The 18,700-nt window shown below is 61.0% G+C and overlaps 1 protein-coding gene across 1 annotated transcript in view; it reads right to left on the bottom strand.

Annotated features, from left to right (window-relative positions):
- Positions 1–18,700, bottom strand: part of MROH2A (maestro heat like repeat family member 2A) — a 37,007-nt gene that overhangs the window by 13,037 nt on the left and 5,270 nt on the right. The window contains exons 3-25 of the mRNA XM_062193704.1: positions 18,092–18,223; positions 17,786–17,948; positions 17,219–17,317; positions 16,453–16,604; positions 15,858–16,001; positions 13,681–13,773; positions 13,440–13,518; positions 13,208–13,321; positions 12,906–12,982; positions 11,564–11,683; positions 11,245–11,355; positions 9,528–9,675; positions 8,634–8,674; positions 8,245–8,386; positions 8,069–8,121; positions 7,542–7,649; positions 6,840–6,959; positions 5,979–6,101; positions 4,929–5,081; positions 4,402–4,524; positions 2,985–3,064; positions 1,769–1,877; positions 933–1,028 (exon numbers count right to left, since the gene is read on the bottom strand). Of these exons, the coding sequence (XP_062049688.1) occupies positions 933–1,028; positions 1,769–1,877; positions 2,985–3,064; positions 4,402–4,524; positions 4,929–5,081; positions 5,979–6,101; positions 6,840–6,959; positions 7,542–7,649; positions 8,069–8,121; positions 8,245–8,386; positions 8,634–8,674; positions 9,528–9,675; positions 11,245–11,355; positions 11,564–11,683; positions 12,906–12,982; positions 13,208–13,321; positions 13,440–13,518; positions 13,681–13,773; positions 15,858–16,001; positions 16,453–16,604; positions 17,219–17,317; positions 17,786–17,948; positions 18,092–18,223 (2,580 nt within the window). The remainder of the gene's footprint in view (positions 1–932; positions 1,029–1,768; positions 1,878–2,984; positions 3,065–4,401; positions 4,525–4,928; positions 5,082–5,978; positions 6,102–6,839; positions 6,960–7,541; positions 7,650–8,068; positions 8,122–8,244; positions 8,387–8,633; positions 8,675–9,527; positions 9,676–11,244; positions 11,356–11,563; positions 11,684–12,905; positions 12,983–13,207; positions 13,322–13,439; positions 13,519–13,680; positions 13,774–15,857; positions 16,002–16,452; positions 16,605–17,218; positions 17,318–17,785; positions 17,949–18,091; positions 18,224–18,700) is intronic.

Genomic DNA, 18,700 nt, shown 5'->3' with positions numbered 1-18,700 from the left:
TTTATTTTTATCTACTTGAAAGACAGAGTGATAGAGAATTTTTCCATCACTCCCCAGATGACTGGCTGGGGCCGGGAGCCAGAGCTCCATCCATCTCCCACATGGATGTCAGTGATCCAAGCACTTGGACCATCATCTGCTGCCTCCCAGGATACGCTAGTAGGAGGCCTGAGTGAAGTAGAGCAGCTGGGACTCGAGTGGACACTCTGATATGGAATGTGGGCATCCCAAGGGGTGGCTTAGCCTGCTGTGCGCAATGCCCACCCTTGCAACTAATTTTCTGTGATTCAAGATGTGTGTGTGTGTATGTGTGTGTGTGAGAGAGAGAGAAAGAGAGAGAGAGAGACAGACAAAGACAGAACTAGGGAAGACAGAGAAAGAAAATGTGCAAAATGTTACAAACAGTCTCTCTGGATGAAGAGGGTATCTTAGAGCTTTTGAGCAAATGTGAAATGTTATCACAGGGGCCGGGGCTGTGGTGTAGCAGGCAAAGCCGCCTGCAGTGCCAGCATCCCGTATGGGCTCCAGTTCGAGTCCCAGATGCTCCACTTCCATCCAGCTCTCTGCTGTGGCCTAGGAAAGCAGTAGAAGATGGCCCAAGTCCTGGGCCCCTGCACCTGCCTGGGAGAACCGGAAGAAGCTCTTGGCTCGTGGCTTTGGCCTGGCCCAGCTCTGGCCGTTGTGGCCATTTGGGGAGTGAACTAGAGGATGCAGGGTCTCTCTCTCTCTCTCTCTCTCTCTCTCTCTCTCTCTTTCCCCTTCTCTGTAACTCTGCCTTTCAAATAGACAAATCTTTTTTTAAAAAATGTTATCACAATAAAATGACTGCAACCATTGCTGCTGCCTGCACCTGTGCCCCTGGATCTGACCCTGGGCCACTGGCTTGGAGGGGCAGCCCCTGCTGGCTCCTGGCCCCCTGTGGGGCAACTCACGTGCACCATCTCCTGCAGCCCCTTGGGGTCCAGGTGCCTCTGCAGGAGGCTCTCCATCAGCTGCTCCAGGGCACTCAGGGCATTCCCATACAGGGCCTGTGCCGGGAGAGAAAGCTGGGCAGCAGTGGGGGCCGCACATGGCCATCCCCCCCCCCCCCCCGGGGACATCCACGCCAGGGCTGAGAGCTGGGGCTGCTCTGGAACCCATCTGTCACCCTCTGCCATCCGTCTGCTTCTGCCCAGGCCGGGCCCCTTACGTCCTGTTCTGCCTCTTGCGTGGAGTACAACACGGCCTTTGAAAAGGGATCCCTGTCCTAAAACTCCCAGAGCCCACTTCTCCTGACCCGTGATTTGGGGCCAGGCCCTTAAGGCAGAGGTGGCCATGAAAGATTTGCCCTCCTCTTCCTCGGTGTCACTGGGAAACAGCTAGGGACTACATTTCCCAGTAGCCCCTGCTTCTAGGTAGAGCCATGTGATGCATTCTGGCCAATGGGAGGAAGGCAAAGTGACTGCTCAATCCCTGTGCTGCCTCTTCCCCCAGGTCCAGGCTGGATGTCCCCGGGCCCTGTGGTGTGGACGATGGCGGGGCCTCTGTCAGCCTGGGTTCTTGAACAACTGCGTGAAGCGACCCCACACCCACTCCCACTGACAACTGGACTTTACTTGGGTGAGGAATAAACAGGGATTGGGGGGTGTGCCCGTCACAGCGGCTGGCATTACCCCACCCTGACCGACAGGCACCCACGGTGGGGCAGGAGCTGGGCCCATGGCGCTGCCTGTGTCTGCGTGGACTTCCAGCCCCTGCCCCGGCCAGCGCGGTGCCCAGGGGCTCCTACCTTCATGGACTCGTTGTCCCCTCCTGGGGGCTGCAGAGAAATCACCGAGTAGATGCCGATGTCCATCAGCTCACTGCTCTCCTCTAGGGAGTAGAAAGGCTTCAGCTTGCTGGGGAAAGAAGCGGGGGCAAAGGCAGGGGTCACCGGGAAGTTGGGGCCCTGCTGCCCGCTGCCCAGTCTGGGCGTGGACTGCGCATTGGCGTTCAGACAGGTGTCCCTCCCCCGGGACCCTGGCTCCGCCCAGCCGCCAGCATCCAGAGGTCAAGGCCTCCTTTCCTGTTGTTGCCGGCTCTAAGCCTGTGACTGCCCCACCAGAAAACACCTGTTGTTCACCGCTTGCCATGGAACCTGCCCTGGCAGGCTGGTTCTAGCCCAGGGCTCTCCAAGGTGTGAGAGACTTGGACCTGCAGCAGCATCGCTTCCACAGCCCCACTCCAGACCTACTCAGTCAGGGGCCCTGGGGCTGGCTCTGAGCGCTGTGTCTTCACAAACCCTACTGAGGTGTAGCCAGCCACCTGGTGTGCGCTACCTCCTCCTCTCCATCACCTTCATCCGTGGCCCACAAGCCTGCTTTATAACAGGATCTCAGGGCTCCTAACAGCCCCAGGAATCCTTCCTTATGGACTGGGTTGGGGCCAAGATATCAGCATTGTGCAAAGCCCCCCACCACTGGCTCCAGGCAGCCCCCAGAGTTGACAGCCACCATCCTAGGTCAACGTGGGACTCCTGCCCCTAAGGGTGTCTTGTGCTTCACCCGCTTATCAAATCTGCCCATTCCGTGTGAGGCTGCCCCTGCGAGTGTCCTAACCGTGACCAACGAGAGCGCGGTACTCATCCCACAGACTCAGGGCTCCTTTCCAACCCACTCGTGGGTCAGCAGCTCCAGGAAAGCAAACCCTGGGGTTTTGAATCACCTTGTGTTAACCCCATCAACAAACAGTGCTCCACGTGTGGCCTGAGCCAAGCCGACTCCCAGTGTCCTCGCGAGATTCCAGGCTCAGAACAGCCCGTGTGTGATCAGCTGGGGACCGGCCACCTCCTGCCGTTCAGCCCCAGCACGGTGAGAACTGCCCAGCTGGATGTCGTGCCGAGAACTCCGGATGGAGCCCGCTGGAGCAGACCCTGCGCCCTGCTACCGAGGCGGGCTGTGTGTGTGTGTCCCAGGGGATAGAAGGGTGTGACCCCTGTAGGAGCACCAAGGCGGGAGCCCGCTCACCTCAGGTGGGCCAGCGCGTCCATTGCCATGGTCCGCACAGGAGAAGCCAGCTGGTCGGGCGGCTCGGCCTTGATGATCGCCTGTCCAGCGCAAACAGGGAGGGCAGTGAACCACTGCTGCCCCGGGTCCCGGGAGGCCTCGGAGAGTGACAGCGAGGGCAGCAGTGCCCCCGCCCCCGGGTTAGTGCACAGAAGACCCGGCCCCCCGCACACAGTGCTCTGGCTCCCCAAGCCTCTTTCTTTCTTCCCAGGTTCTCTGGTGTCTTAGGGGAGCCCAGGCCTGCTGTGGGCGCCGGGCCCCTTCTCTGAAAAACATGGCTTGGCGGCCTGTGTGCCAGGACTGGGCCACGCTGGCCTGAGGTGCCAGGTGCACAGCGCCCAGTACCTGGCGGGAAGCAGGTGAGTGCTCACCGCCTCCCCTCCCCCTCCTTGCCTCCACCCTCCAGGCCCTGGCAGGGGTTCGAGGACAGGGAGGCCTGGGGATGGAGCATGCTGGCTGCCCCACTAGGCCCGTCAGCCCCTGCACAGGTGACATTTTCTTTTTTTAAATTTATTTGACAGGTAGAGCTGTAGACAGTGAGAGAGAGAGACAAAGGTCTTCCTTCCGTTGGTTCACTCCCCAAATGGCCGCCACGGCCAGCGCTGTGCTGATCCAAAGCCAGGAGCCAGGTGCTTCCTCCTGGTCTCCCATGCGGGTGCAGGGGCCCAAGCACTTGGGCCATCCTCCACTGCACTCCCGGGCCACAGCAGAGAGCTGGACTGGAAGAGGAGCAACCGGGACTAGAACCTGGTGTCCATATGGGATGCCGGCGCTGCAGGCGGAGGATTAACCAAGTGAGCCACAGCGCCGGTCCACAGGTGACATTTTCTACATCTACTGATGCCACCCCGGGTCCTGCACCAGGTGGAGAACCTTTTATCCCCACTAAGGGCCATTTGAGTATTTGTCACCTCACTCACAGGCCACACACCGTCATGGCCTGGACCACGATCCCACCTGCACCTGCGCTCCTTGACAGGAGCAGATCCGCTGATCTCAAAGCCCATTCTCCCCCACCCCAGTTAGGACGTCACTGTCCCCTAAGTGTCTCCCATGGAGGGACATCGAGACTACAGCTGGCCTGACCCATGGTGCCCCTGTCCACCTGCCCCTGAACCAGCCACTTCTGAGCACCCTGGGTCTTCGCACAGCCAGTCTTCCACCCTGGATTTCCAATGGATTCCTGGCTCTGAAAACCTTTATCAGCCCCAACACTGGTTCTCAGAGCCCCTCCAGTGAGGCCTAGCAAAACGGGGCTGAGCCCCCTTGTCCCGCAGGTGCCCCCAGAACCTCTCAAACATTCTGACGAGGGAGAAGCCGGGCAGCCCAGGGTCCTGCCCGAGCCACCCTGGGACGGAGGAGGCCTGGCCCCACTCACCGCGATAGTGCCGGTGAGGGTCACCTTGTGGGCAAACTGGAAGTCTTCCAGACTCTGGACGCCTCTGATGGCGCTGGTGACCTGAGCAACGCTCTTCATGAAGGCCATTTTGAGGCTGATGTCCTGTGCGGGGGAGGGGTGGGAATAAGAGCCCGCTTGCCCCAAGGCACTCTGGCCACCACCTCTACGTGTTCTCCTCCTTGCCATTCCAAAAAAGTAGCCAGTGCCTTTGTGTCTCTCCTATCTCCTGTCTGTTATGAATATGCCTGGGCCCACGCAGAGGGAGTGAGAGGCTGGGGAGGGTCGGGGCTCATCCTGTGGCTCTTGGGGTGTCATGCTGGCCCACTCAGCACCACCTGCTCCCCTGCACGACCCTCAGGTGCAGAGAACAGCATAGCTCTGGGCACCTGTCTCCGCAGGTGCTGGGGTCACCTCAGTGGGGAGGAGGAGGTGCAGACGGGGACAGAGGGTGACTCCACCCACCTGGCTGGAGGAGCACCCCTTGCTCGGGTGCCAGGTGTGGGTACCTGGCAGCTGCTGGAGTAGTGGTGAATAATCTTGGCAGTGATGGGGTTGTCCACGAGGGTGAGGAGCAGCTGGGGGTGGCAGTAGGAGGCCACACGGCTGTACATCACCATGAGGGCGCTCTTCACAGTCTCCCGCCCCCAGGGGTGGTCCTTCTGCAGGGACAATGAGAAAAGGGAAGAGCCACTGGGCTGGAGGGGGTGGGCAGGGGCTGCTCAACTTGACCTTCTGGGATGAGTCTGTGGCCACACGACCAGAGGAGGCATTGAGTCGGCTAAAGGTGCTGCAACTGACGGCTCGCTGGGTGCCCGAGACGCTCATTCCATTGCTCATGCTCTCATTCATTCATTCAATCACCTTTATTAGGCACCTCCTACATACCAGGCACCAGGAACAGGACAGACCGCCCTGGAGGACTTCAGGCGAGTGATAGGTGCCAGGAGCCATGCGTGGGAGGTCGTGTGGAGAGCCCTGAACAGCGGCTGTGCAGGCTCCTCCATGCCGTGGAGCTACCCTGGGCCCTACCCTCCTGGTGCCCGCGCACTCTGAACATTCTCAGAGCCGGAGAAGGTGTTGGAGGCCGCCAAACCCACGGTGGGCGGGGAGCAAGGTGTCCATGCCCTGCCCCGACATGAGATCCAGGTCTCAGGTCCTGCTGTGAGCAGAAGCCCGGACGCTCCCTGGAACGCCCTCAATGCTCCCCACACAAACAAGCAGACGCTGGGGCAAGGGTTCAAGTCCAAGGGCAAAGCTTCTGGGGATTCTCCTAGGGGCTCAGCCAGCCCATGGGACCATCCCCCAGGGCAGCGAGGGGCAGATGATGGGGCCGTGGGAGAGGTGCTAACACAAGAGGAGCACCCACCAAGCACCCCCCGAGCAGGGCTGCAGCTTCTGTGGGACCGGGTGGGGCCCAGGGCTCGGCATTCCCAGCCAGCACCCAGTAGCCCTGGCTGCCGCCTGTGGAGCAAACCATGAGTAGCCTGGGGCTGGGGCTCCTTGGCAGGGCTGGGTCCCGGAGACACCTAACCTGTGCTCTTTGGCTGAGATCGTACCCGCCAAGCCCCGATCTGCCAGGACTGCTCCGACTCCTGGATCCGCTCCTCGAAGTCTTGGAGCACGTTCAGCACCGTCTTCACCTGGCCACGGGCACACAGGCCAAAGCACACAATCACACCCTGCAGGGAGACCCCGCAGCCAGGGTGAGGGCAGGGCAGGGGCCCACACCAGCGAGCAGAACACACACACACACCGGCATACACATATGTACACACAGAGACACACACATGTGGTACACATGCACACATACACATATGCATAAGACACACATGCATGTATACACATACACACTGCACATACATGCACAGATAGGCACATGCATGTGGCACACACATATGCACATTGCATACACACGTGCATGTACACACTACATACATGTACCAGGCATACACAGAGGCACATACACATGTACACACATACACGCACACGTGCAGACACATGTTCGAGGCATACATTCATATATGTTACATACATGCACACACGTGTACATATAGGTGTGCACACATGTATACACATGGGCGCACATATGCATGAGACACACGTGTGTATGCATGCATCTACACACATTACACACGTGTACCCAGGCATACACAGAGGCACATGCACAAGTATACACAGACATACACACATGCACAAGACATGTTCACAGGCACACATTCACACACACATTTCATGCGCACAAGGCACACACATGTACACAGCCTACACACGTGTACACAGGCACACATACATGTATACACATGCACACAAGGACCACCCAGGTATATATTCATGCACAAGGAGGCAAACACACGTGTACATACACACACACAGGTGCATGAACTCGCGGGGAGCCCAGGGGGCTGGGGCGCCCTCACCTCCCGGTCAAAGCCGTTGCTGTAGTCTGTCTTGTACAGCAGCTCCAGCAGCAGCACCTCCACCTTGTCGGCCTCCGGGGCCATGGCCAAGGTGAAGCCCAGGGCCTGGTACAGAAAGCCCTGCACAGCACCAGGGAGCAGCGGCTCAGGCCCCGCCAGCCCGCCCCCAGGAAGTTCGGCTAAGGACTGCTAAGACGATGTAACATGACATGTGTGCGTGCGTCTGTGTGTGTTCCTTATCAAAGGCGTGGCTTGCAGCCATTTCTCCCACCCTGTGGGCTGCCTTTTGTGTGATTTATTTGAAAGGCAGGGTGACACAGAGAATTCTTCCGTCTGTTGGGGTTCACTCCCCAAAGGGCCACAGCAGCCTATGCTGGGCCAGGCTGAAGCCAGCAGCCTCATCCAGGTCTCCCACATGGGTGGCATGGGAGCAAGTACTCGCATCTTCTGCTGTTTTCCCAGGTGTATCAGCAGGAAGCAGGGTGAGAAGTGGAGCAGGCAGGACTTGAACTTGTGCCCATGTGGGATGCCGGTGTTGTGGGCAGCGGCGTTACCCACGGCGCCACAGCAGCAGCCCCCACAGTGCTGTATTTAGGAAGGCTTTGCCCAACCCAAGACTGCTCCACAGCCCAGTCGGCCTCACACACACAGCACAACCCTCCCCACCGCCTCCCGGAAGTGCTCCAGCCCCGCGGGCAGGACCTTCTCCACGGAGGGGCTGTCGAAGTTCTCCATCTGGTTGTTGAGCTCTCTGCTCAGGCGCAGGATCCAGGTGGACCCCCGGGTCTTCTTGAGAGAGTGCTTTAGAAACTAGGGAGGCAGAGGATGTGGGCGGCAGGGGGCCCTATGCCTGCTGGGCTCTGGGAACTGGGTGTTTCCCCGAGCAGTGAGTCCTCCTGCCTGGGTCCCCTTCCCCCAGCCTCAGCCCCTCCACCCTGCTCCACAGCTCCTGTTCCGTGGCTCTGGTGGCTGGTGGGAAAGGGGCCACCCCTGGCTGCCTCCCCAGGCAGGTGGCTCCCCAGGGGCAGGCTCACTCCCTCCCCAGGCAGGTGGCTCCCCAGGGGCAGGCTCACTCCCTCCCCAGGCAGGTGGCTCCCCAGGGGCAGGCTCACTCCCTCCCCAGGCAGGTGGCTCCCCAGGGACAGGCTCACTCCCTCCCCAGGCAGGCGGCTCCCCGGGGGCAGGCTCCTCGACTCCCCCCCCCCCCCCGCCCCGGGTCACCTGTGTACCTGAAAGAGCTTGTCCTCCCAGGCCTTCTGGTTCCAAGTAAACTCTGTGTGTTCTGCAGAAGCACACACGTGGTCACCCTCTAGGTCAGCTCCTTTGCCGTGCACTGGGCACTCACGGCATTTCCCTCCTCCCACGTGGATCCTTGTCACGTGACCAGTCCCCAGCAGGCGCTCACCTTCCAGGTACCGCACCAGCAGTGGGATTTCCGTCTCCCAGACGTCGGCCATGAAGGGCACGATGCTCTGGCTCAGCGTCCGCAGCAGGTTGAGCATGGCGACCCCGCGGCCCTCCCCCTTGTAGGGTGACGACATCAGCACCTGCAGGGCGCCGGGGGCCGTGGAGCAGGGGGGGGGCTGGTGGGCTTCCAGGGGCTAGCGCACCCGGGCCAGGTCTCAGCCATCGCAGCAAGCTGCCCACGCCACATCTCCCCAGGAGGATGGCCCTGGGCCTGGCGCACCCTGTCCTGCCCGCTGTGCAGCTCCCTCACTGCACCCTGGATCCCGCCTCCTTCTAGGGCCCTGCGAATGAGCTCAAGGCAGAGGCACGCAGGGCATGGCCACTCACCAGCAGACGGGCCAGCAGCTTCTGAGGGGTGGGTAGGTCCACTGAGGAAGAAAAAGACACAACGCCCACTGGGGCTGCCTGGCCCACACCCCGTCCCCCCCACACACAGGCGGCTGCACCCAGCACCGTCCCATGGCGCCCCCAGAATGGAGAATGGATCACCCAGGGGATTTTTCCTTCTCCTTGGCTCATCCTGGGAAGAGGGGAGGGCTGGGCTCTAGCCGGGGCGATTTCTGGCCGTGCCCGTGGGCACCATGACTGTGTCTTACTTCTCCTGTGACCCTGGGCCTCTGCTGAGCCACAGTGACCGGACGGCCCCTCCCCCACCCGTCTGCAGCTCTGGGAGTGCAAACACTGTGCTGAGCCCTTGCAGAGTCTGGGTGGGAGGGGCGTGCGGGAGACACCAGCTCCCCCCACCAGGCTTCCAAGACCAGCTCAGGGCATGGGCTCTGACCTTTGCCATCCCTGGGTCCTAGAGTCTCCCTGCATGCCCTGATCCCTGGCCCCACCCGGCCCCCTGGAAGCCAGAGTTGGGAGGGAGGCAGGGAGACATGGGTGGTGGTGGTGGGTGGGCACAGCGGCGATCCAAGAGCCTGGTGTTAATGGTGCCCACTGCAGGTGGACCATGGGGTGGGGATGGGGTGGGGAGGCTGTGGTGCCCCTGGCTGGCTCAGAGACGTGGGACAGAGCAGAGGACCAAGGAGTCCACATGGGGAGAGAGGCCAGGCCAAGAGCTGCCTGGGGTGGGGTGTGGGCCAGGGGTGTAGCTACCCCTCGGCGGGCAGGTTCTGCATGGCTCCTGGAGAAGGGTAACGCACAGATGGGGTGGGGTCGGGGGTGACGAGGAGCCGGCCGCGGCCGCCTGCTCCCACCAGCTGGCTCAGGGCTGCCCACCGAGCTTGTTCTTGCTGGCCACGCCGGCCTCCGCGTCCTGGCTTTGCAGCTGGCGCTCCGCCAGGTTGGTGAGGCTGATACAGATGGGCGCCAGGGCCTCCGTGTAGTTCGTCTCCATGATGTAGCACAGCAGCCTCACCCAGAACTCCTGCGAGCGGGGGCCAAAGGTCAGCCGGTGAGACTGGGCAGGCCCCCGCCCCGCTTCTCCAGAGCTGTGCCCTGACCCTGTTGCAGCCCTGAACTGGCTGTGTGCCCACCCCGGTCTTTGTCGGGGTGCCCAAGCGGTGCCCCACTGATACACTGTCAGCCAGTCCCAACCCCACACCCACCACAGCCTCTCGCCCTGAACCCCTCTCTGATCCCAAATCCCGTAGAAGAGGTGCACGCTGGGCAGATGACCCGGCAGGGCCAGCTGGTCGTGGTGGCCGGAGTTATGGGTTCGATTACAGTCATGCAATTGGACACTAGGTGTTGCCGGGAAGGAGCTCTGCAGCTGTGACAAAAGCCCACGCCCCACACGGGAGGTCGTCCCGTGAGCCATGACACTGGGCTCCCATGGAGATAGGAGGAGAAGGTATTCTGCTGGCCTACAGCAGCAGCTCTGCCTCAGTGTCCAGCCCGCCCCACACGCTTCAGACAAGTGCAGGAGCCAGCGCCTTCACTAACCCTGACTTTCGTTACTTCTGCTGGCCCCGCTTCTCCGGAGAGCCTGGACCCACACAGAATGTTGGGGCTGCGTCCCTGCGCCTCTCCTTGGCTGAGCATTCGACACCCCAGCTAACTGTGATCCCCTCCTGGTGAGACCCTGTGCTACCAACTACCAGGTGCAGCGGCTGGAGCCGTGCGTGCTCCCCACCAGAACTAAAACCTCCGGGCTCCTGGGCTCCCCCAGGGAAGCGGCCCTGGGAACAGGAAAAGGCGTTTTATCCTGGCTGTGTTGCTTAGCAGCTGTGAGGCTTTGAGAAAAGTAATGGGTCCCTCGGAGCTGCAGTTTCTTCGCCTACAGAATCAGGTGTCACAAAATCAAGGAAGTAAAGGAGCCCGCCCGATGGGTTCACTGACAAAGCCGAGTGAGGCTGCACCTGTGCGGCACGTGCTATGGCAGGTTCTCCACGCGCTGGGCTGTTATTATTCTCAGTCCTTCTGCATTCAATGGTCAGGGAGCACCTGCCGCTGGACAGGGAGCAGCCAGGCTCTGGCCCCACTTACTGGACAATCACTCTGTTCATGAAGTTCTCGTGATAAATTTTTTTTCTGTCTTTTTGCTATCTCACATTTATTGCACTTAAATATGACCATTTTTTTCCTCCTGTAGCCTATGAACTCCTTGGGGTCATCCTGGGACCTCCTAGTCTGTACCCTTGATTGTGAAAAAAAAAAAAAAAAAACAATCACTTCCTTACACACACACACACACACACACGGCCTTTGTGACCTGAAGGGGTTTTGAGGCAACAGACGCAGTTCAGGCATTTAGACCTACTGTGTGCCAGGCCCTGCCCTAGCCTGCACAGGGGAGACGGAGATGGAAAAAAAAAAAAAAAAAAAAGATGAGCACGCAGCAAGGGGATGTGCAAGACCCCCCCCCCTCCCCGGGACCCTCAGCAGTGGGCTGGTAGAAGTGAGGCGGCACACGTTCTGGGCACACTGGTTCCTGGCGCAGCGCAGCCCAGAGCCCCCGGCCCCTGGGAGCAGCCCGCGGCCAGGGCTCACTCACGTTGCTCATGCCACTGACGGAAGATGTGATGACTTTCACGGTGTCCATGGTCACTTTGTGCACCATCTTCTCCTCCAGGTCCCTATGATACAAGCTCTCCCGGCAATTCGTCTGAAGACAAAGCGAGTGGTCCCTGCCTGAGGGCTCGGCTTGTCATGGTCTTGGGGGTGAAGTTCTTGATGCGGGGTTCCCAGGCTGCTCAGAGCTGTGTGCGTGTGTGTGTGTGTGTACTGCCGGGGGGACTGTGTGTGGTGTCCCCAGGGCTTTGCAACCAGTTCTGAGATGCGGTGGCTGCCGGTGTGGCCTTGGGGCCACTCACCAGTTTGTACGTGGATAAGGTCAGCTGCACCGACACATACTTCAGTCCCCAGCCTTTGATCCTGTCCTGGTAGCCGGACAGAGCCAGCTGGCTGATGATCCGCAGAATGGCCATCCGCACCTGGGCGGGGGGACAGGGGTTGGGGTGGGTTCAGGGACAGGGGCTCGGCACCTCACGTCCTGTCCTGCGAAGGAGACGGCCAGGAGTGTGGGGACTAGAAGGAGCCTCCAGCCCACTCGGTCCCCACCCCTGCCTCACAGGATGCCCTGTGCACAGGCACATGTGGGAGCCTCAGCAGAGTCCACCCATCCCCTTCTTCTTCTTTTTCTTCTTCTTCTTCTTCTTCTTTTTTTTTTTTTTTTTTTTTTTTTTTTGACAGGCAGAGTGGACAGTGAGAGAGAGACAGAGAGAAAGGTCTTCCTTTTGCCGTTGGTTCACCCCCCAAATGGCTGCTAAGGTCGGCGCGCCGATCCGAATGCAGGAGCCAGGTGCTTCCTCCTGGTCTCCCATGCGGGTGCAGGGCCCAAGGACCTGGGCCATCCTCCACTGCCCTCCCGGGCCACAGCAGAGAGCTGGACTGGAAGAGGAGCAACCGGGACAGAATCTGGTGCCCCGATCGGGATTAGAATCTGGGGTGCCGGTGCCGCAGGCGGAGGATTAGCCTAGTGAACCGGGGCACCAGCGCACACATCCCCTTCTAACACTGGCTGCTCTCCCCTCCCCGCCCCTCCCGCCCTGGCAGCCCCCATGCTGGTGGGGGGGAACTTCTCTCACCGGGAACCCTGGGGCCCACCACAAGGGGGAGACAAAACGCAAAACGCCAGACCCAGCCTCTTCCGTGCCTTGGACAGCCCCAGATGCAGCTGTGTCTCGGTCGCCAGCCTATGACCCCGCCATTCTCCGTCCCCTAAGATCTCAAAACCACCATGCAGCTCTCACTAGCCTGGGCCTACCCCTCCAGCCAGCAGCCAGAGCCAGGGCCACCTTCCTCTCCACACCCCGCCCCAGGCTGGCCACCGCTGGGACTGGGGTTTTCAGCCTTTGTGAGGTTGGGTGGGGAGAGGGTTGGAGGTCATATCCCTTAGTCTCTGTCCATCCACGTGTGATAAGGACCTCAAACAGCCAAAGCCACCGAGCAGCCTGGCTGCTCCTCTGTCCCAAGGGTGCCTGGGAGGCCACACTCAGAAACTCCAGGTTCCTGGCAAGGATTAAGGTCCCGGGTGAGAGTGGGGCGCCAGCATCTTATGGGTCTTGCTCTCTCACCACCCTGCTCAGGACCGGGCAGGGAGCCAGGGTCTCATCACAGGCCCCTGGGCGCCTGCACCTGCCAGGGCCTCGGTACCTTGGAGCGGGTGTCGGACAGTGTGTTCTTGACCACGCGGATGGCCAGGCAGACGGTCCTGATGTTCATTCTGGGCTCTGGAAAAGGGGAGTGGGGCCTGGAGGGCCGTGGCTTCGGGTGACGTCGTGGGGCTCGTCCCATCCTGTCTGGTTCTTTCTTCCGCTGACATTGCGCAAGCTCAGGGGCACTTTCAGGCCCAGCTCCCCCTCTCCTGTCCACGGCACCACCCCCGGCAGGCCCCGCACTCCCCTAAGGGCCTGCCAGCACCTGCAGTAGTCCACCCAGCAGTGTCGAATGCTCACCGTTGGCGCTGACCACAGCCCTAATCAGGGTCAGGGTGCCCACGCGCACGGCCTCCTGGCTTATCTCCATCTGGCTGAAGAAGAACCGCATCAGCTCCTTGGGGTAGGAGTGAGCTGCAGGAGGAAGGACCCTTCTGTCATCGCCCAGGCGCTGTGAGCCCTCCTGGGGAGGCCGCCCCACCTGGCAGACCCGGGAGCGCCCCCCCCCCCCCCCCCACCGGCAGAGCCTCACCCAGGGCTATGAAGCAGTGCACGATCTCCACCAGGTTCTGGCTGCTGAACTGGTGCTGGGCCGGGGCCTTGGTGCACACCTGGGGAGGGGCGTGCAGGGAGCATGGCGGGGCTCACAGGGCTTCAGGCCGCCTGGGCACCACAGCTCCCCTGGCCAGCAGCAGGCACACAAGTGAACCAGGCCCTGGCCCCCTCCCAAAGCCCAGCCCCTGCTGATCCCACCCTGAGATTGCGGGCCCCACCTGCACATGAAGCTCTGTGAAGAGGGGGTGCAGCTGCATCTGGGGGATGGGGGTATTGGTGGAGACGGACATCTCCAGGATCTGCCTCAGGACCTGCGACAGGTAGGCAAATGGAGGCAGGTCGCCGTCTACTGATTCAGGGTCAGACTCTAGACCTGCACCCCCTAAGGGTGGCTTTTCTGGTCCTGCCCCAGACCTGCTGAGTCGGCGCTGCTTGTCCACCAGCCCCAGGTGGCTCCCAGCCCCCAAATCTGCTGAGTCAGCGCTGCTTGTCCACCAGCCCCAGGTGATGCCCACGCCCAGATCTGCTGAGTCAGCACTGCTTGACCACCAGCCCCAGGTGGCTCCCAGCCCCCAAATCTGCTGAGTCAGTGCTGCTTGTCCACCAGCCCCAGGTGATACCCATGCCCCCAGATCTGCCGAGTCAGCACTGCTTGTCCACCAGCCTCTGGTGATGCCCACGCCCAGATCTGCTGAGTCAGCACTGCTTGACCACCAGCCCCAGGTGGCTCCCAGCCCCCAAATCTGCTGAGTCAGCGCTGTTTGTCCACCAGCCCCAGGTGGCTCCCAGCCCCCAAATCTGCCGAGTCAGCACTGCTTGACCACCAGCCTCTGGTGATGCCCACACCCAGATCTGCTGAGTCAGCGCTGCTTGTCCACCAGCCCCAGGTGATACCCATGCCCCCAGATCTGCTGAGTCAGCGCTGCTTGTCCACCAGCCCCAGGTGATACCCATGCCCCCAGATCTGCTGAGTCAGCACCACTGAGCCTGGCGCTCAAGGCCTTTTCAGCTCGCTCTCCTATTCTCCTGGAGACGAATCCCACTCTTCAGCAGGAATGACAGGCAGGGCAGGTGTTCGCCTTGTTGGTGAGGACGCCAGCGTCTCACATCAGAGGAACGGGCTCCATCCCTAGTTCCAGTTTCCCACTAACTGGGCCCTGGGAGGCAGCAGGGATGGCTCCACCCACGTGGGAGCCCTGGATTGAGCTCCCAGTCCAGGGTTCAGCCCCCACCCCCACCTCAAGCTGTTGTAGGCAGAGTGCACCAGCAGGTGGGAGCTCTGTCTCCCTGCCTCTCAATTATATATATATATTATATATATATAAAAGATTTTATATATATATATATAAAAGATTTATTTATTTGAGAGGTAGAGTTACAGACAGAGATAGGGAGAAACAGAGAGAGAGGTCTTCCATCTGCTGGTTCACTCCAAAAATGGCTGCAATGGCCGTAGCTGGGCCAATCTGAAGCCAGGAACCGGGAGCTTCCTCTGGGTCTCCCACATGGTGCAGGGGCCCAAGGACTTGGACCATCTTTCACTGCTTTTCCCAGGCCACAGCAGGGAGCTGGATTGGAAGCAGGGCAGCTGAGACTGGAACCAGTACCCATATGGGAAACCGGAGCCACAGGCAGTGGTTTTACCCATTACGCCACAGAGCTGGCCTTACAAATAAATCATATTTCTATTAAAATAAAAAGGATGCACAGGTGGACCTCTAAGTGTGTCACACTCGTTTCTGCTCCTTGCTTTTATAGCTGAGACCCCCTTAGCACATCGCCACTGACCGCTAATCCCATCAACCCAGGCCACGCCCCCACCCGGAACCCTGCACCAGCTCGGTGCACAAGCCTGGTGCCAGCCTCTGGTGTCCACCCAGGACCTCGGAAGGCGACCTCATTTTGAAACAGGGTCTCTGCATAGATCTGTAATCGGTTACGGAGCTCGAGGCGCCATCCCACTGGACTTTGGGCAGACGTTCAATCTAGTGACTGGTGTCCTAGTAAGAAGTGAGGAAGACTGAGGGGGACAGCCCTGGGCAACAGGGGCAGCGGCGGGAGCACCTGTGGCCGGCACAAGCCAGCAGAGGGGACGTCCCCCAGGCTCCAGGGGGAGCACGGCCCTGGGGCACCTTGACTTTGGAGTTGTGAGGCTGAATGTCTGCTGTGGCAAGCCCGGCCTGCGGTGGTCATGGGTTGGAGCAGCCCCCACCCCCCAGAGACTGACACAAAGGCCCTCCCTGTGGTCCCCAATGCTGTTGCCGTCCGGGATGGCCCCCTCACAGGGCACAAGCATTGGATCTGCTCACATAGCACTAAGATACCTGTGGGTGCAGGCGGCCCCCGCCCCGGGACGCTTGGGGGCCCCAGGTTTCCAGAGCCCCCCGGGCCTCACCTGTGTGATGAAGAGCGCCTCCAGGCTGCCCTGGTACTCGGCCAGCAGCAGGGGGATGTAGTCGTACACCTGTTCCCGCAGGTCATCATTGGGCAGGAGCAGGTTCAGCATGGGCTTCAGGGCCTTGATGACCCCCAGCTTTACCTGCCACAGGAACTGGGGCCGTGGACTCGCCCTGGGCTGCCCGGCAAGGCCAGGACCTCGCCCCACGCATGGAATCCAAGGCTGCGTGACTAAAGGAACCCCACAAGCAGGACCAGGCCGCCCCAGGCTCTGACTGGCAGTTTCGAGGCCCCCCCCGGCAGCCAGGTGGCTCGGGCAGCTATCTGACCTCTCTGTGTCTCAGGGTCCTGGTCTCATCAGACAGGTGGCGCAGAAACCTCCGCTAGAGCCACAGATGCCTGGTGGGCAGCCCAGCGTGGAACAGGTGCCCCAAGAATGACAGCGACCGCATTTAACACGCCCAGGGGCTGAAGCCAGGCCGCTCAGCTCCTGCAGGTCCCGGCTCCCTGGGAATCCTGGGAAGGAGGCTGCACCCAGGGGTCCCTCAGCACCTCCCGGCCTCTGCGGGCCCCCTGAGATGGGCCCATCTCACCTCCGGGTTCTGGTGCCTCAGCCACACGGTCACAAAGTAGCGATACATGGGGAACAGCTTCAGAGCGAACTGGTCCTCGGTCATCACGGGGTACCCGCTGTCCTCCAGGTGCCGCAGGTAGAACTGCACCGTCTCGCAGAAGGTCTCCATGGCTGCCGGCGGCGGGGAGGCGCAGAGTGAGAGGCTTCTCCGGGAGAGGGCGCTCACGCTCCCCAGAGCCAGCAGGTGGCCGGGCCCCTCCGTCTGCTCTTCCAGCCCCTCGCAGCTCCCTAATCTGCACTCTGCGCATCCAGGTGAGAGCTGAGCACACCCCTGTGTGCCAGGCCCTCCCCTTCAAGGACACGGGGTCAAGGGCACAGCCTGGAAGCCCACTCTCTACCCACACCCTGGGGACTGCAGGCCAGAGGGCATCCAACACGTTGGATCTTTTGGTTCACAAAACTCGAAGCCGGGTTTTCAGATCTCAACAGCATCAAGAAGGAAGACGTGTTCCTGCGTTCCCATCTCCCGAGGATGCCAACCCCCTCCTCTTGTCTCCTGAGAAGCTGAGCTGCAGAGGGTCCCAGTGATGCCCCCGCCCCCAGCCATGACCTGCTGATGTCTCTGGCACTTGTCACCCAGAGGGCCAATCAGAGGCCGCGCCAGATAGGAGACTGAGCAAATGAAAAGCACGCCTCTCATCCGGCAACCCCTCTACCCGCTCCTTACTCCACTTCCTCCCACACCCTGATCAAGCCACACCTGCAGGCCCAAGAGGCTCACGCACCGTTACAGATCACCTGGCGCATCTTGGCGTCATTGGCAAGCCTCAGCATTGTGAACATGGTGGCCAGGGTGATGCCCATGTACGGCATGAACTCGAACACTGAGGAGTGGGGCGGGGGGGGGGTGAGGAAGGAGGTGCGAGAGAGGGCACCCCCACTGCCCATCACCTCCAGCCCCCAGCACTCCACAGCCACAGGTGGGGTGGGAGTCAAGCCAAGAAGGAGTGAGCCAGAGGTGGCCAAGGGGTAAAGGAAGACAAGGAGGGAGGAGAGGAGTGAGGGATGGAGGGAGAAGGAAGAAGGGGCCAATGAGAAGCCGAGGGGGCGGGACCCAAGAGCTGCTGGGAGGTGGGGAGGGAGACGAGAGGCGGGGCCTCGGTGTGCCCCACCCCCATGGACCCACATCTCACTCCTTAGTGCCCACCCCCACAGCGTTCTTGCAAGAATGAACAATGGGGAGGCGGCAGGTGGGAGAGAAGGCCAGCAGCAGGGGAGGGAAGAGAGCAATGCAAGGAGGGGCCGACACCAGCGGCAGCGCTGGGCTGGCACAGGGCCCTCGGCGTCCCTACCGTTGCCGTTGGCCAGCTTGGCCAAGGTGACGATGACGAACTCGTCGGTGAGGCTGAGGGGCTTGAGGTGGTGCTGCAGTTCGTACATGACCAGGCTGAAGTGGTTTCGGGACAGGGCCACCAGGGTGTCACTGGCCACTTCTGCATTCACATAGCCCTCCACCTGCCATGGACGGTACAGGGACGTGTGGCCAACGCTGCCCACCCCGCCCTCGTGGCTGCCTTGGGCTTGGCCTGCCTGTGCCCCAGCCACGGCTGCACAGGGACCCTGGGCTTCCGAGCCACCCAGCGCCGGGGCTCCGCTACCTCAGGGCTCTCCCTCATCTCGCGGGAGGCGATGGCCACCAGCCTCTGCACGCACTGCTCCTCCAGCTCGCCCTGCTGCTGGATGATCTCCTGGAGGATGCTGTAGATGTTGACCTTGCGCTGGGGGGAGATCTGGAACACAAGGGGGGCGGGTGGGCACGTCCGCGGCTGGAGCCATCCTGCCTGTCCCAGTGCCAGAGTCTGGCCGCTCCCTGTGGGCAGGGTCAGAAGCCAGGAGCCAGGAGCTCCATCTGCGTCTCCCACACGGCGGCAAAGGTCAAGTACTCGAGCCATCACCTGCTGCCTCGCAGGGCACACGTCAGCAGGAACCTGGATTGGAAACTAAACTTGAACCAGGCATTCCGATATGGGATGCAGGTGTCCCAACTGGTGGCTTCCCCTGTTGTGCCACAATACCTGCCCCACATTGGGCATCTTAAAGCCCAAGAAGGGACCAATGCTGCAGCCCAGTAGGCTAAGCCTCCACCTGTGGCCCCAGCAACCCATACGGGCGCTGGTTCGTGTCCTGGCTGCTCCTCTCCCAATCCAGCTCCCTGCGAATAGCCTGGGAAAGCACTGGAGGATGGCCCAAGTGCTTGGGCCTCTGCA

Source organism: Lepus europaeus, chromosome 1, assembly GCF_033115175.1.
Source record: "Lepus europaeus isolate LE1 chromosome 1, mLepTim1.pri, whole genome shotgun sequence".
Taxonomy (NCBI): domain Eukaryota; kingdom Metazoa; phylum Chordata; class Mammalia; order Lagomorpha; family Leporidae; genus Lepus; species Lepus europaeus.
The sequence above is the reverse complement of the archived record's forward strand: the minus strand, read 5'-3'. Positions and strand labels throughout refer to the sequence as shown.